The sequence below is a fragment of the Phoenix dactylifera genome, chromosome 3 (assembly GCF_051530095.1).
Source record: "Phoenix dactylifera cultivar Ajwa chromosome 3, Ajwa_hap1_PhDact_Kaust_v1.1, whole genome shotgun sequence".
NCBI lineage: Eukaryota > Viridiplantae > Streptophyta > Magnoliopsida > Arecales > Arecaceae > Phoenix > Phoenix dactylifera.
Genome location: NC_143192.1, coordinates 51,126,782 through 51,142,585, shown reverse-complemented (window position 1 = coordinate 51,142,585; position 15,804 = coordinate 51,126,782). Strand labels below are relative to the sequence as shown.

The 15,804-nt window shown below is 37.6% G+C and overlaps 1 protein-coding gene across 1 annotated transcript; it reads right to left on the bottom strand.

Moving 5' to 3' along the window:
- Positions 1–2,080: 2,080 nt before the first annotated feature.
- LOC103706394 (putative WRKY transcription factor 14) lies at positions 2,081–6,058 on the bottom strand. The gene is made up of 3 exons (XM_008790480.6): positions 5,296–6,058; positions 4,380–4,520; positions 2,081–3,472 (listed from the first exon to the last, which is right to left on the bottom strand). Exons 1-3 carry the CDS (start codon positions 5,859–5,861, stop codon positions 2,914–2,916), a joined length of 1,266 nt encoding a protein of 421 aa, XP_008788702.4. The 5' UTR covers positions 5,862–6,058; the 3' UTR covers positions 2,081–2,913.
- Between the last annotated feature and the right edge of the window lie 9,746 nt (positions 6,059–15,804).

The following is a 15,804-nucleotide window of genomic DNA, read 5'->3' as shown; positions in this document are numbered from 1 at the left end:
CTTTGAGTAATGGAGTGGAGCAAATCACCAAAAGTGGGGAGCATCGCATTTCAATTTCTCCTTGAATGATTGATGGAGCAGCTCCCTCCCTCTCTAAAGCAGGCCAGAAATTTTAGGGTTCAAACTTTTCGTGCATGCAGTATCTAGGACATAAATCAGAAGCTAGTTATTTTTGCTCTACTAGCAAGAAACAAAAAGGGTTGGGCGGGTAAAAAGACCGCTTGAAAGATTTTCATGGACGGTTTAAGAAGATTGAGGAATGAAAACAAGTTGGCTGAAAAACCCACATCCATTATAAGGGTCCAAGTTTATGGGGCATCCCAATTCAAGCATCTAAAAGATAGTTTTAATATTTTTGTTCTAGTATTATAGTTACAAAGACTGACAGATGGAAGAGAAAAGCATCTGAAGGACTTGTAGGGACCGGTATGAACTTGCACCAAGATTAGAAAAGTTCATATTGACTCCATGTTTGCTCATAATTTCTTGGTGACATGTACTGTAGAACAAAGTCACCATCTGCTCAAAGCTCAACCATTCAACAAAAGGTGTCCATGCATTGAGTGGGTGCAAGACTCATTTTCCACCACCATGTAACAAAAAGTTCTTTACATGTATTATTGTTCCGAATGGCAAAGATCCTGAGAAGGGATTAGGGTGGAACCTAAAGATCGGATAAAAGCGACTCATCTTATAAAACTATTTTATCTCAAAGAATGCTAGCTTACCTCATATTTTCCACTACAATGACTCAAATTTTTAATTAGAAACTGCTTTGCATGATTATTGTCTAAGTGTCGAGCTTTCCTGGTTTCTCTTTTTAATTGAGTTCTTTGGTTTCAAGTATTAAACTAACTTAATTTGGCGAGAGAAAATAAGCGATAGTATAGTCATATCAGAAAACTTGCTATTGCATTACATGAATGAACAAACCATTAGCCATACGCTATTTTTTGTTGGGTCCATATGCGTGCATGCATGCGTTTGTATGCATAAAGAAACTTATATACTTGGGGTCGGAGTTACTCTTAGCCATCTTTGCTCGCTCCCTTAATTTCACTATTGTAAATAACATCATATGTGGCTCTGGAACATGCAAAATAACACAGGCAATTATATACTTTGGCAAAAAGTACCAAAGGGACTCTAGATTGCACATGGCAGAGATTTAAACACTGTACCCAAATTCATGACATATTGATTTCTAAAATTTAGTCAGTGTATAAATGCCAATAAACAAGAATATGTGCAGTGCAATGGATGTTAAATAGGGAAATATTGATGTAGAATTCTTCCCATATTGGATGCTGAATAAGCGATCTTATGACCAAATCACCAAATACATACCATTTTGATCGAGTTCCTCAACAAATGATTGGCATGCTAGTTTCTACTAAGTTAAACTCAGAAGGATGAGTGATGCATTATGATGGCAAAATGTATGGGTATTTTGCTTTGCTTGTTTCAAAAAAAAAGCTTTCTAAAATAAAAAGAAGAAGAAGAAAAAGCACCGGCTTAATTTATGCCAATTGAGCATACATGTTCCACAAGTCATGAGTACATGAAGATATCTGTAAGTGTATTTGGAATAATTAGATGGGTTTGTATTTGCATAGAAATTGATAGATTGTAGTATACACATGCACACTTAATTAACTATAATAATCGAGGACCTTATCCAAAAAGGTTAGCTGAAAAGTATTAGTTAGGATTTTTGGTCCTATATAAGCATCCAAGATCTACTTGTTGTGTAGTTAATGTAAGACTAAACACAAATTTGCATGGGTCCTCACATAATTCTATATTTAAGATTTGGAATTCTCAATAGGCTAAAGGTCCAAATCCATTCAAATTCAATCACAAATACTATAAATCCAATTATAATTACCACGATCAGCCTATGTTGTAGTGTCTTTTAGTCCACATAGACAATGAGCCGAGTTTACTTTAATACCATCTATAACAACTTAGGAGTTCATCCAAAAAGACTAACTAGAATGTATTATATTAGATTTTTTAATCTTGTATCCAAGATCTATCCAATGCATAACCACTATAGGACTAAACACACATCAGCATAGATTCTCAAATTAATATTATATAACACAAATTACGAATCCACATGAATAGAGAAGTGAACACGTTTAAGGGGGCAATCTAGATTGAATTATGGTGTGAAAGTATGGTTTTCAAGAACAGTATTTAATACTAAGCAGAATTCCAATGTTGAAAAATCAAAGGAATAGGAAATAGAAAGCTGAGGAACAAAAGAGCTATTCTAATCTCATTTTTTTTCCAAACTCCCAACTCCAAGCTCACCTACTCGTAGCACATGCAAGATATTATTCGAATAAAAATCGAGATCTTCATGCTCATCTCTCTTTCTTCCAAGTCCTTCGGCCACCTTCTTTTATGGCATGGCAAAGTAAGTCAAGCCATGCTCGTCCCTTTGTTTCAAATCTTCACTAGGCTTGAATTATTTTCCCCACTTGGAACGAAGAGAGGAGGGGGGGAGGAAGTGAAAAGAAAAGCTCATCCTATATCGACACTATCTCAACTTCCTCGTGAAAGCTTTTTCAGTCACATCTAAGACGTGTACTTGTTCTAACTGTAGAAAGCTTCTGTTCCTCAGCTTTCTGTCCCATCCTTCAATATTCCAAGGATGCGGGTCTACCATGGACCTGCTCCCAGTTCACCTACAACCCCCTTCTCTTTTTCTCCTAATCTGTAGACTGGTCTGTTAAATAACAAGAAAGAGGAAAGACAACAGAAAGAGACCCTTACCCCCCACATCAATATTCAAACTTAGTACTTAAAAAAGGTTTATACCAAGACCTTGGACAAAACTGCACCTCCATAAAACAAACTAGGGGTTGTTTTTCTTATAAGGTGTTTTGCTGCACCAAGATCTTGTTATAAACCTTTCCTAGCTTCTCCAAATGAGTTCCCAGCCCAATCAAACATGCTGAATGGATCTGAAGCTCTCACTCCCCTCTCCTCATCAGCTGGCTTGGTTTCCATGAATCCTTTCGAGAAGATGAGGCTCATCGGGTCAGGCTCCAGCTCTGCCAAATCTGCGAAGAAGTCATCGGGCTGATCCGAATCTGGGATCATGGGCTTGTAGCTCTGCTGGAACACCTGATCGAATTCATTATCTTCGACTGGATCCATGGCCTTCTCCATCTCTCTCGCTTCTTCTTTTATGGCAGGGGCGCTCGAGCTTGTTGCCTCCCTGGACTCTTCTTTAAGGCTTGCGGTTGGTTTTTGGTTATGAGCGGGGTTCTTTGAAGCTGAAGAGCCACTCTTTGTGGGTTGGGCTCTTGTAGATCCGGCAAGCGCATTCCTTTGAGTTGGCCATGGATGGTTGTGCTCCGATGTATAGGTGATGACTAACATGTTGGGATCGGTTCGACTTCGCTCAACTTGCTTCCTTGCCGAGCATCCCTTCGAACTGCTGCATCTGTAATAGCCCCTGAATTGCATCGAACTCATCAGCCATCTGGAGTCTAAATATATGAATGCACCATCCAACTTATGGGGAAGAACAAGGGTTAAAAGAAACAAGAAGTTTTCGAATAAACTTGATGTATGCTGACGGAAAATGATAGCAATGTTTATCACTGAAATGAGCAACTTCTGTGACTAAGAACAATCCATTCTTTCATTAATAGTTATATATATAAAAAAAAAACATTAGTTGTAATGCAAAGTCTCTGTTGCTTTAATTCATTGAAAAAAATAATGTACGAATAGTAGAGAGAATTTCAAGGAACAAGGCCAACAAGACCTTGATATATGGTTATAATTTTTTAACAATGTTTATTTCGTAAACTTGAAACTTATACGACAAACAAATCATGAAGTCCTCCTGGATTAAGATAGAAAATGTATTAGGTGTAATTAATTTTAAAATTAATGTTGCTCCAACTGGCATGTGTTTTCAAAGTCGTGATTTGAATTAGTCATGTGAACTTTAATTTAAGAGAGACAGTAGCACAAAATGGACTTGAAAAAATTGCTTTCTTTCTTCTACACAGGATCCCTTTTCCCTTCACATGCTTTTTCCTATATGCAAGGATGATTAGAGGATGCAAGATGATGCTTGGAGCCATGGCATCCACCCTTGAGGAAATTAAGGAAACAGCAGAAAAAGGGAGAGAGAAATAGTATTTTCACAATAATAAAAGATGGATCAGAAATACTAGTTTAAATTTGCTTGGTAATCATCACAGCCTTATTCTATTCTTCTCATTTGACTTCTACATTAGCAACTCATGTGCTTCGGCCGAAAATTAAGAGGATGGAAGAAGAAAAAAAAAAGACCTTCCAGTGAAGGAGAATCTGGGATTTCATCAGCATGTGATGATGGGGAGAATTACCTTGGATAAGGGGATCCCTTGATGGGTTTTTGACCATATTTCCTCCAAGCCCATAGATCAGAGGGAACCACCTCTCCACTAGGTCTGTTGCTTGCTGCTGCTGGTGCTGGAATGCAAACCACTTTCTTTGCCTGGCTTTTTCTACAAAGATTAAGAAGAAGGCCAGTTAATTTTCTTCGTCTAAATTCTAACAGAATGATGAGGGAAAAAAATGAACGAAGGAAGAAAGAAAGAGAGAACGTTCTGGTAATTAATTATTGCCTATATTGTTCAACTTTAAGCTGTTCATAAATTCTGACAGAAAAAAATTAAAGGGCATCAAGATAGGGATGGAAGAGACCCATCCTTTCGGTGGGTTTGGCAGCAAAAGTTTCAGATAGCAAGAATGAATGGTAAGCTTGTGCTTGAACTCATGACGCATGAACTAGTCTTTAGGCATCTGTATGTGTATGCGTGTTTGCGTGCTCTTTTTAGCTATGCCTTGTGACCACTTGAAAACCAAGTCTACGGTTGGCATCATAAAAGAGAAAAGCCCCATCTTTTATGACCCAAATCCTTGGATTTCCATCAAGTTTTATGGTCAATCACACAAGATTACTCCTTTTACATCATTCCCATCAGAACCCACTTCCTATATTGTCTTTACACTTAAATGTCAAAGACTTCCCCATTAGGCTCCCACTTCAGGTTAGATAAGTTTAGTGATCTTTGCCTATCGTTTCCATCAAATCCCACTTCCAACATTATTTTCTATGGATCCACCGGAGGAAAAAAAAAATGAAAAGCAAAACAATTAAGCAAACCATGGCCTTTGACCTGAACATTTTTTTTTCCCTGCCTGGATTTCTTAAAACAAGAGCTGGAAAAAATTTCAGGTTTCTTTCATCAAAGTGTTCAAGAATCGAACGATCCGAACCTTCGCTTGATCCCGGTAGTTCGAGGGGACGAGATCTGCACCCCAGCGGTGGGATCCAGTGGGCAGCCGACGGAGCCACCAGCCATCTTCACCATGTCGCCGGTTACTATTGGAGAAGGCTTGATCGCTCTCGGCGAGAGCGGAGAATTCTTGCTGGTGCTCGGCGAGATCTGAAGGACCCGGGAGAAGATATTACAAGGCGATCTCATCTCCTCACCCATCAGCATCTTTTTCTGCTCTACGAGGCCATTGCTGCCGCCACCGGCGCCGGCATCGCCACCCTCGGGGCTCATGTTGACCAGGCCCGATGTCGTGCTTGGGCTGCCGTCGTAGAACTCCGAACCGACCAATTGGTCGAGCAGCGGGTCTCGGAGGTTGGCGAAGGGGTCGCCGAAGTCGCTGGCCGGGGCCTGGGTTGACGGTGGGAAGGTCGCGGGCTCCGAGAGGAGCTGCCAGTCGGCGATCGGGAAGTCGGCGCTCGAGGGACCGCCGCGCCCGCCCGCCCGGACGATGTCAGCGAGGTCGCCCTGGTCATTCTCCATCCTTTGCCAAAAGAAGTCACACATGACTTCTCTGATAGCTCAAAGAAGGCCGGAAATCTAAGCTTGGATTGTGTAGGTGATCTGATGGCTGCTGCACCAAAGAAGCACCGGACACATGCATCAAGAGAAGCACCAGAAGGGAGAAGGGGAGAGAGATGGGACGCAGGCTACAACTCAAGGATGTTCTTAAATGAATCAAAAGTAGTAGTTTCTAAGAGGACAAAGAGGAGAGAGAGAGAGAGAGAGAGATGACCTTTTATTATATGCACAAAGACGCTGACTTTTTCATGGTAGAGGCTTCTCCATACGCAACAAAGAGAAAGGTAGAGAAAGCGAAGGGAAGAGTAGATTATTATTAATACAGCTACAGAAAGCAAGGGAGGAGTGGGAGAGGTGTACTATATGGAGAATGGGGTGGTTTTATCATGGAATATGGGTGGGGGGACTGGTGGATGGAGAAGAGTCCAAATCCATATAACTATTGTGGTTTGATTATTCTTTGGCGGTGCGTTTAGCCTTTTGCTTTTGTCTTATTTTCTCTCTTTGATGGGTTTCTTTGGCAAAAAAAAAAAAAATCTTGGTTATTTGAGACCAAATGTGGGAAATGAAAGAGAAAGAGGCGGCAAGCTGCCGCATTTCACGGCTTTGGTACTCCTTCTATTTTCTCTCTCTCTCTCTCTCTCTCTCTCTCTCTCTCTCTCTCTCTCTCTCTGTGTGTTTTTTTTTCTTTTAATGAGTCTCGAATCTTGATTCCTTTGGAGGGAGTCTTTGAGATGATGGTTCATGTCATCCTAATCTCTCGTGTTACACAAAGATCTCCTTTCAATTCTTGTGGTCTTTCAGAATGTTGAAGGCTTAGTACATGAGCGTGTAACTGCAAAATAACATGATGAGAAGAAACACTTTTACCTTCTTTGAGGTTCACCTCCGAAGTCACACAGGTTCTCTGTTCTTTTATTGAAAAAATGAATTGAGAGGTTGCAAAGAGGAGATATTTTGTTGAATGGAGCGGCAAAAGGAAACCTTAGACAAAAAATTGCATCACAAAATTTCTTACAAATATAATAAATTCATATTTCTCGAATTGGGAAGTTGTGTTTCTGAATTTGGGTTCAGGTTGTATCTTTCACACAAAAAATTATTGATCTTTTTTCATGATGTATTGCACCCCATGCAGCTCTCAAAGCACTCCAAGCTCTCCCATTTATCATCTTGCATAGATCTCGAAACGATGTTTGTACAATCTATCGGTGGATTCATGTGAACGAAGGTGAATTTTGCTTTCGTGTGAATTATTCACTCGTTCTTACAACCATCATTCTTAAGATCAAAGAGTCGGACAAAAAAAGGAGGAGAGATTTCGGTTCCTGGTTCTCCTATAGCTAGATTCTTCGGAACCGTAAAAATCTTTAGAATGGAATTCCAACTCAGCATCTTTTGAGATTTTGAGACCCGTGCCCCTTGAATTTTGAATTAAAACATAAAAACCAGGCTATATTCCAGAACCAAATTTAAAAAAGAAGGAAAATTGTATAACTGATTTTTTTAAAAAGAATAGTAAATTTAGATTTCTCAAATTGAAAAGTTTTATTTTCGAATTTTAAAACATAGAAACCAAGCTATATCCCAATTGTAGCACTTAGGGATTAATGCTAGGGAATGCATTATATCCACATGGATGGTTGCCTGGGCCTCCTAATGTAAGCTGGCAACTTAACAATCAATCACTTTTCTGGTGACTGGTATGATTTACCAAACCCCTTATGCCACGTGGAAAAGGAACTTTTCTATACACATAACAGGCTCCGCATAGCATCATTTATTTGGGAGGAGCTATGCCGAATTGTTTCTTTCCCCAGTTATTAGATACCCTCTTTCTTTCAAGAGGGAAAAAAATATTTGTATGACAAAACATATCTAAAATACCATGGTTAAAATCATGCAGAACTATAAACATGTCATGATTTGCAATATACTTAAGCACTTATTTTATAGTTAACGCTAAATTAGGGCCAGCAATGCTTGACCTGTTTAACCCGTTTTACATGATTTAACCCATTGCAGATGGTTACCTATTTAATTAAATGATTGGGTTCAAGTTTGGATTTTTGACCCGCTTAATAAAAATATCTGAGTTCGGTTAATATATTTTTGATTTATCATATACCTGATTTGATTCGTATCATATCCGACCCTACTCGATTGCCACCCTTATGCTAAATATCAAGTTCACAATATCGATACTATTGTGAGACATGTAACATCTACAATAAATTGCAAGAGAATATAATTTAATGTAAAACTCAAAAAAAAATGTAGAATATATGGCATGGATACATAAACACGTCATATAATTTTCATTAGCATGCAAACCCACAGTGTGAGACCATAAAACACCCTGAAACTATATAATGTAATATACATATATAGATAGATAGATAGATTTGTGGTCAGCCGCTTTTCATCTACATGCATATAATTCTAAAACTAACCAAGGCAAGAATTTAACTAAAATAGTAGGCAAAACATCAAATATTTTATTCTACAACTTGATTTATAAGGGTTTTTTTGCATACACTTGGTTTTTTGCATACAACTTGACATCTTAAATATTTACGTGCATCCACATGCATATAATCCACAACCAACTTTCTTCTATTATTTTGGATATCAACTAATCTTTTTTTAGTTGATAAATTTTATTTCATTTATGCATTTTTCATTTTCTTCGGCTTTCAAAAAATTGTCACACGGATTAGCTCGTTAAACTATAATTCATAATTCTAGCTTTCATGATTTAAGATGTCAAACACTTCAACAGAATTCAAGTCACTCATTTTATGCAAGTTACCATATCAAAGGCTCTTTGTTTTCCAGAAAAGATAATTTTCCTAACAATTGATTGAACTCCTACCAGCATGGAATTGATAGCATAAACTCCTCCATTTAGGGTTACTTCCATGATGCAGCGCTAATTAAAGGGCAAATCATAAACTAATGGTTCTAGTCTTCTTTGAAACAGTAGCGGTTATCATTATTTTAAGTAGTAAAAACTTCTGATTGAAGTGCAAACCAATTATTAATAGCAGGATAGAATCAAATATATTATCTTACAATGCTGATGATGTAATAGAGTTTGCAACAATCAAAATCAATTACTATGCTAACTGTATCCATTTAAGCAATCCAGACCTCCATGATAGGCACATATTTGTTTTGTTATGATCTAGGCAATAGATTTGCTTTGTTTTAAACAGTTTTTGGATCTTACACTCCGTGACCTCTCCACCATCAAACAATGAGAATTAAGGAAATTTAAAATTCTTCATAGCTTTTTTTTAGTTCCAATTGCAAGTCCCATTTTACCTAATTAACACCTTAAACCTCTAAGTGTTGTCCTGGATTTGGGAGGGCCTCTTGGTCATTTGAAATGCCATGATAAAGGTTCAAAGTAGAACGAAGGTTGCTTTCACAGGGAAGTCCCTTTGAATCCAAGGCAATATTATAAAACTTGTTTTCGTTGCCAAGGATATAAAAACTTCATCACTTATCTTCTAGTCCATTATCTTTTTCAGAGAATGAAGTAAGGTTTACGGAAACTGATTTGGTCAAAAATTGTTTTGTTTGATGAGTTTTATAGATGATGTCTGAGTCGGCATTTGCTAAACTAAAAATCTATGGCTGATCATAGATAATATGGAGACAACTGATGACTATGATCAACTTAATTACCTATTGGCCACCAAATACATGAAATTGTGACCACAATTTGAATGATGACTATGATCAACTTACCTATTGGCCACCAACTTACCTAATTTTTTGTCGATCAAAGATATATTCAATCAATCTCCAAGCGGATTGAGGCAGTTGACCACAAGCATTCAAATTGATAAATCGCCAGCAGTGGTTTGAGAACCAGCTTACCCGAACCAACTTACTGCTTGCTCTGGCTTTCCTACATAATTTCTGGCTCAATTCGTGGAGCCACGACAAGAAAAATACGAAATCGGTGATGAAAAAGACAACAATTTTGAATAGGACTATGGTAAAAGGCAAACAAAATTGCTTGGTTCTACTTCAAATGTCAACAGTTCAAACTGAACCAAATCTGACCATCAGGGCTGGGCTAGTTTTGTCTTTCATAGTTTAAACTATAAGCTGATACATTCCAAATAATATAGAGAGAGTGCAACAAAGTGAGGAATCACCACTAAAGTTTACAGTAGTCAATGCAAACTTGACTATATTATTTCATTCTCCACAAGCTCTTGCACCACTTTAAGTTTAAGGGTTTGACTCACAGCTCCAATAATGAGTCAAGTCAGTGAGGGTTGAGAGTACCCTTAGGCACAATTGGAGTGTGTTTTTTTGGATGTTAGTGTAGTTCTTTTAACAATGGATAGGACAGCTTGTATCTACTCACAACAAGCACTTTAAAAGTAGTTGGGGACTTTTCAACAGACCTCCGTAAGGTTCTCTAGGGTCTTTGGGATTAGGAGAGATTGAAATTGACCCTTGGACTAGAGGAAGATAGGTGGAGTTAAAACAATTCTGGTCTTAGGAGTTTGTTGGAGCTGGATATATATTAATATTGGTGAATTGAATTTTGGGGATGCACATCGAAGAGGTCTGGAAATCAACTTGCTTCTTATTGTATGCGAGTATACGAATTGGCTTTGGGTAACACAGTCGTTATATATTACTTGTAAGTAACATGTTATAAATGCTAGTTTAAAGTAATGCCTGGAAATTTGTTTATTAGGCAGAGAATCTTGAGAACAGAAGGTAATAATATTCTAGTGAGGCTGCAATCAAAAGATTAAGTGCTTCAAGAATGCTCATTGTTATCAACTTGTTAGAGTAGGATATACATATATGCACATACTATGTGAGGAAATATTTCATAGCTAACTGTATTTCAGATATTAGGAAGTATTTGATTAGAGGAGTGCCAAAAGTCCAAAAATATGCAACTTCTCAGTTTACAGTAAGTTGATATTGTAGCAAAATCTTTTTCAGTTTATACAGCATTTTCATTCGTAACAGTGTATTACAGTGTATCAGATAGTACTGCAGTGCCATTGACCAGTATAACAGTCCTGCAACCCTATGCACTGGTAAAGCAACAATAAAAGACGTTTTATAATATTTGTACTTGTGGTTTGCAGTATGAATGCTTATAATTGCAAGAAAAAGGAGAAGTATACCGTAGTTGCTATTAGATTTTCTTGCAAGCTTTGTGTATTTGGGTATTTGGGTTCTTGTATCTGTGCTTTGTGTATTTGTTTATATTTGTATGTGTATAGGCCAATAATTGTTACCTTAGTATGTATATATGTATATATGTACATACATACCTGAATTTATATTTAATTGGTACTCATACATGGGTCATATGAAATGAATTCCAATGAGCTATTATTGACAATATAGCCTTCTTCTAGATGAGAACTCGAGGAGGTGGCCACGATTAGCCATGGGCTATATCTGACATCATGATACTTTTGGAGATCATAAAGGATAATCTTTTGTAAAGTATATAGTAGTAGAAGCTAAAAAGTTAGGCAAAGGTTTTTACTGGTTTTAATATATAATAGGCTTCTAGTTTAAAGCTATGAAGGATAAAGATTGACAAAGTGTGATGCTGTTCTTTTCGAGTTTTAGTGTTTCCTCCATAAAATTAAACTTTGATAATGAGGAGACTGGCTCTGATGCAACATTTGATCAGGGTTCTTTGGCCTTTATGGGTAGTTAAAAGTTATGCTCCTTTTATCTTGTATTCTAAGAACCGAAAGGGTCAAGGAAAGGAAAGATTTCATATGCGATGATGTGTTATCACCAATTATTTGATGTCTTTGATGTGTGTGTATTGTTTGGTCCCCTCTTTCTCTACTTTTCTTTTTCTTTTTGGTAAATTGTGGTAGATAATGCATTGTGGGGTAATATATGTAAAGCGTTGTTGGGGGAGAGGAGGGTGAGCCAATGATCATTGAGAGAACCACTGACCTCTTTCTCAGGTTGATAGGACCCTTTTAGGATCTTCAGTATTGAGGATCCTTTAAAACAACAAATGGGTACCAACAAAGCCTTCTTGGCACCAATTTCTAACTCATTACAACTATTCTATGCACTCACACTTTGACATCCTTCCCATTTTGCTTCCCTTTGGAGTTGAGTACGTCATGTCTCTAAGGTTGTATCACATAATCAAGAGATATAAAGCACACAATGGCGTAGTAATGAAGATCTACATGATGACATTGATTTCTCCTCCATGCATCACTGTTAATATTATTAGACTTTTTTAATAAATGCTGGTAAAGACCAAATCAAGAGCCATCTGTCTATCTCATTAGCTTTGGGAGTGCAAGAGATCTAGTAAATGCCTAAATGATGCCACCAATGTCTCCCAGAAAGACTCAGTGATGCATGATTTTTTTGTTATTAGTGATGAGCACCTAAACAAACATTCAAAAGCCCCTAAATCAATGACCCACATGATTCTCTCTCTCTCTCTTCTCGAAAAAAAAGAAAAGAAAAGAAAGAATCCCTTTTGATGATGCCTAGTAATTAAGAATCACATGAGAATCTTAATTAATGCGTAGATTGATGGAAGTTTGAACTAGATTTTTTTTTTTTTTTTTGGAAAGCATTGATTACATATAACCTATAATAAAGTGTCCACTTGGCCATGCAGCTAGCTCCTCCTCAACTCTACTACAATATTACCATGAACCAATGCCCTTTGGGTTAGTTATGAAATCCCCCATGATTTAGATTTGCACAACTAAGGGCATTCAATGGACACAAACACAACTAGTCCCACGTTCATGCATGAACAAAATCCCACTAGGGAACAAGCTCTCACTGGGATTCTCTGAGCCTCCTGCGCTCCCTTCAAAGCCTGTTTTCCAAGAGCTGGAATCAGAAGCATCCACCATGTGATCCAAACCTTTATTCAATTCATGTATGAGGGCCCATTGGCCTACATTTTATATCTTTATGCAATCACAATTGCACCACCTCCTCTAATGCTGACAGCAGGCATCTTATTTATATATGTATGTATGTATATATATATATATACACACATAATTTATATATGCATGACGTTATGCTTAAATTAATCCTACCGAGAAGGGCTAAAAGTCATGCTTGACAACCGTACGGGTCTTGCATGGCAACAACCATGTTGATCCACACGCATGTCATGTGTGACACATCATGACATCACCAGTGTAAGCCATGGTCACAATTTTCTTCAAAATAGTGAAAAAAATCATGGCTAATTCACCAGTTTAGGCCATCAACTTTCGTTCACCACATATATTTGACAAATTATATTAAGGTTAAGGTGATTTAATAATATTCAACTTATAAAGATTACTATAGTCTTCCATATCTAGCCATATATGTTTTTTATGAAGTTTGATATGTATATATTTCTTACATTTTTTCCAAAGTACATTGTAATTCTAAACTTTTTATGTAAATTTAATCAAATATGACAATATAAATATTTTGAATGATCTGAATGTTTGTATCAATGTAAATATAATACATGTTTATATTGTTATAATATGTGTTTTATGATACGCATTTGTATTTTTATTTTTTTAAAAAAAAATTTACAAATTTCGACGCTTTTAAGCTTCGGTAAACAAAGGTTGTGGCACGCCTACATCAACACTTTAAAGCGTCGGCAAACAAATATTGTGGCACGCCTATGCCGATGCTTTTACGCGTTGGTGAAAAGCGAGAGGTCGCCAACACTTTAAAGCGTCGGCAAATGCCATTTTTTCCGACGTTTATAAAGCGCCAGGAAAGCCTTATTTTTGCCAATGCTTTCACGTAGCGTCAGCAAAAATTTTTGCCACTCCGGTATCGCCGACGCTTTTGCGATGCTTCTATTCTATAAAAAGCGTCGGAAAAAATGAGTTTTCCTGTAGTGTTGTCTCAATTGTTTTTTTTTCTTCTTATTATTTTTTCCAAATGTCTTTTTTTTCTTTTTTTTAAATGGTTGGCCCCAAACTTCAACGGTCATAGGATTGCCTCATCCTAACCAAGTGAGCTTGGGAATTGGGATAATTGACCCTGCCAAACCTTTGAAGAGGTTTGCCTGCAACTTATGCTTGCTACTAATTAAGCAGGCAAGAATTCTTGGTAGGGCTCCTCGTCTAGGAGTACAAAGCATGTGTCTCCCTTAATATGAGGGGCATCATCCCCTAGGGAGGCCAACTCTTAACGGTGAGGCCATACCTCGAGAACATGAGGTCTTCATTTACAAATGCCTTTGGGAACTGCAGATCCAAGTTTTCATCCAAGTTTTCTTCCTCCAACTTTGCAAGCTATTATATTTTAGGGTAATTAAGGGTGATGTTGTGCCTTGGAAAGCGTGGCACGTGGCCCTTCTACATGTGATTTAAATGGCATAGGGAGGGCTTTGCTTCCAATGAGAAACTTGGTGAGATTTTTGCCCCACATTGGTGGTGGGAAAAGGATTCCCAACAACTCCAATTGGAAGAGGTGTGGCTTTACATTACTTTCCGATCGTAATGTATTTTGAATATATATTCTGTGTGGACCGTGCAGGCATGTGTTTAGTTCCACATTGATTATTTGTCAAAAAGATTTTGGGCTCGTTTGGTTCGCGGGAAACATTTTTCCTCCTAAAAATATGATTTATGGGAAGCAGATTTCTGAAAAGAGGATATCTGGAAAAGTACTTTTGGTATATTTGGATGACCATGAAAAAGTGATAGATTTTCAGAGTGTTTATGTTTGGTTGACCATCCAATTTCTTGGAAAAGTTATGTGTAATTCCTATTATACCTTTAATAAAAATTAGATCTTTAATGCTTCTTTAATGCTAAAGGTTTTTTTGAAAAAAAAATAAAAATGGAATGATTTCTGGCTCACGGGAAAGTAACTTTTTCATATTTCTCATGGAAAAGATTTTTCCATAAAATGTGGGAATCATAATCCCATGGGAATATAACTTTTTCGTCTCTTTCCTTTGAAAACTCCAATCAAACAAGAGGCATCTCATTACTTTCTCACTGACTATACTTTCCCCCCTTCTTTTTCTGTAAACCAAACAAGCTCTTTGGATAATTATACAGAACTAAAAAACTAAAAAAAAACACACACACTTTAATTACTAACTATTTAAAGTCATTGAAAAAAAGAACATAGAAGGTGAGACAGTCAGAATTCAGTATCAAGAGCATACAATATAGTTCTCTTCTCGGTATAAAAAACTAAGAGTTTTGATCTTGTATTCTCCTGACCACACTTATTTAGAGCTTAATCTCTCCAGCTCAAACTTTTATTTGATCAAAGCCCTAGCTAGAGTTACGTGGGCCAAGGCCCTGTGTGAACAATGAAAGAGGAACATGCAACCAGAAAAGGGCTCTAATTGTGCCACTTCAGAAGGAGAGCACGTGCGGAAGATTCTATCTCCACTCGTAAACGACAAGATCACGGGGTTTCCGATTGTCGATATCCATCAGCTACAGCGAACCAGACCTTATCAGATTACACGACCATTCAATGGCTGGGGCCGTGGCTGTCTTTATGTTTTCTTCTCGGTTCCTTCTCGCAGGAGGCGTCTCCAGTGCGGTGCTAAACCGGTGGCCGGTCCAACGAAACAGAGGTGCATGCGCTTTCATGAAGTCCAACATCACTGTTGCACAATCATGCACTTCAAGGCAAGACTTCTAACGAGAGGGCTCTTATCTAGAAGAGTTTAACTGCAGACATTGTGTTCCCATATCAATTTCTCCAGATGATTTTGCTTCAGTACTTAAAATCATTGAATTGAGCAATAATCGCTATGAGATCTATGCATAGATGAATAAATAGAGTTCGGAGATTTCATCACTTATCAATTTGATGAGTTCTTGGCCTCTACTCATCATAAACCAAAAGTTTCATGCATTACAACAAATTTGAAACAGGCCGG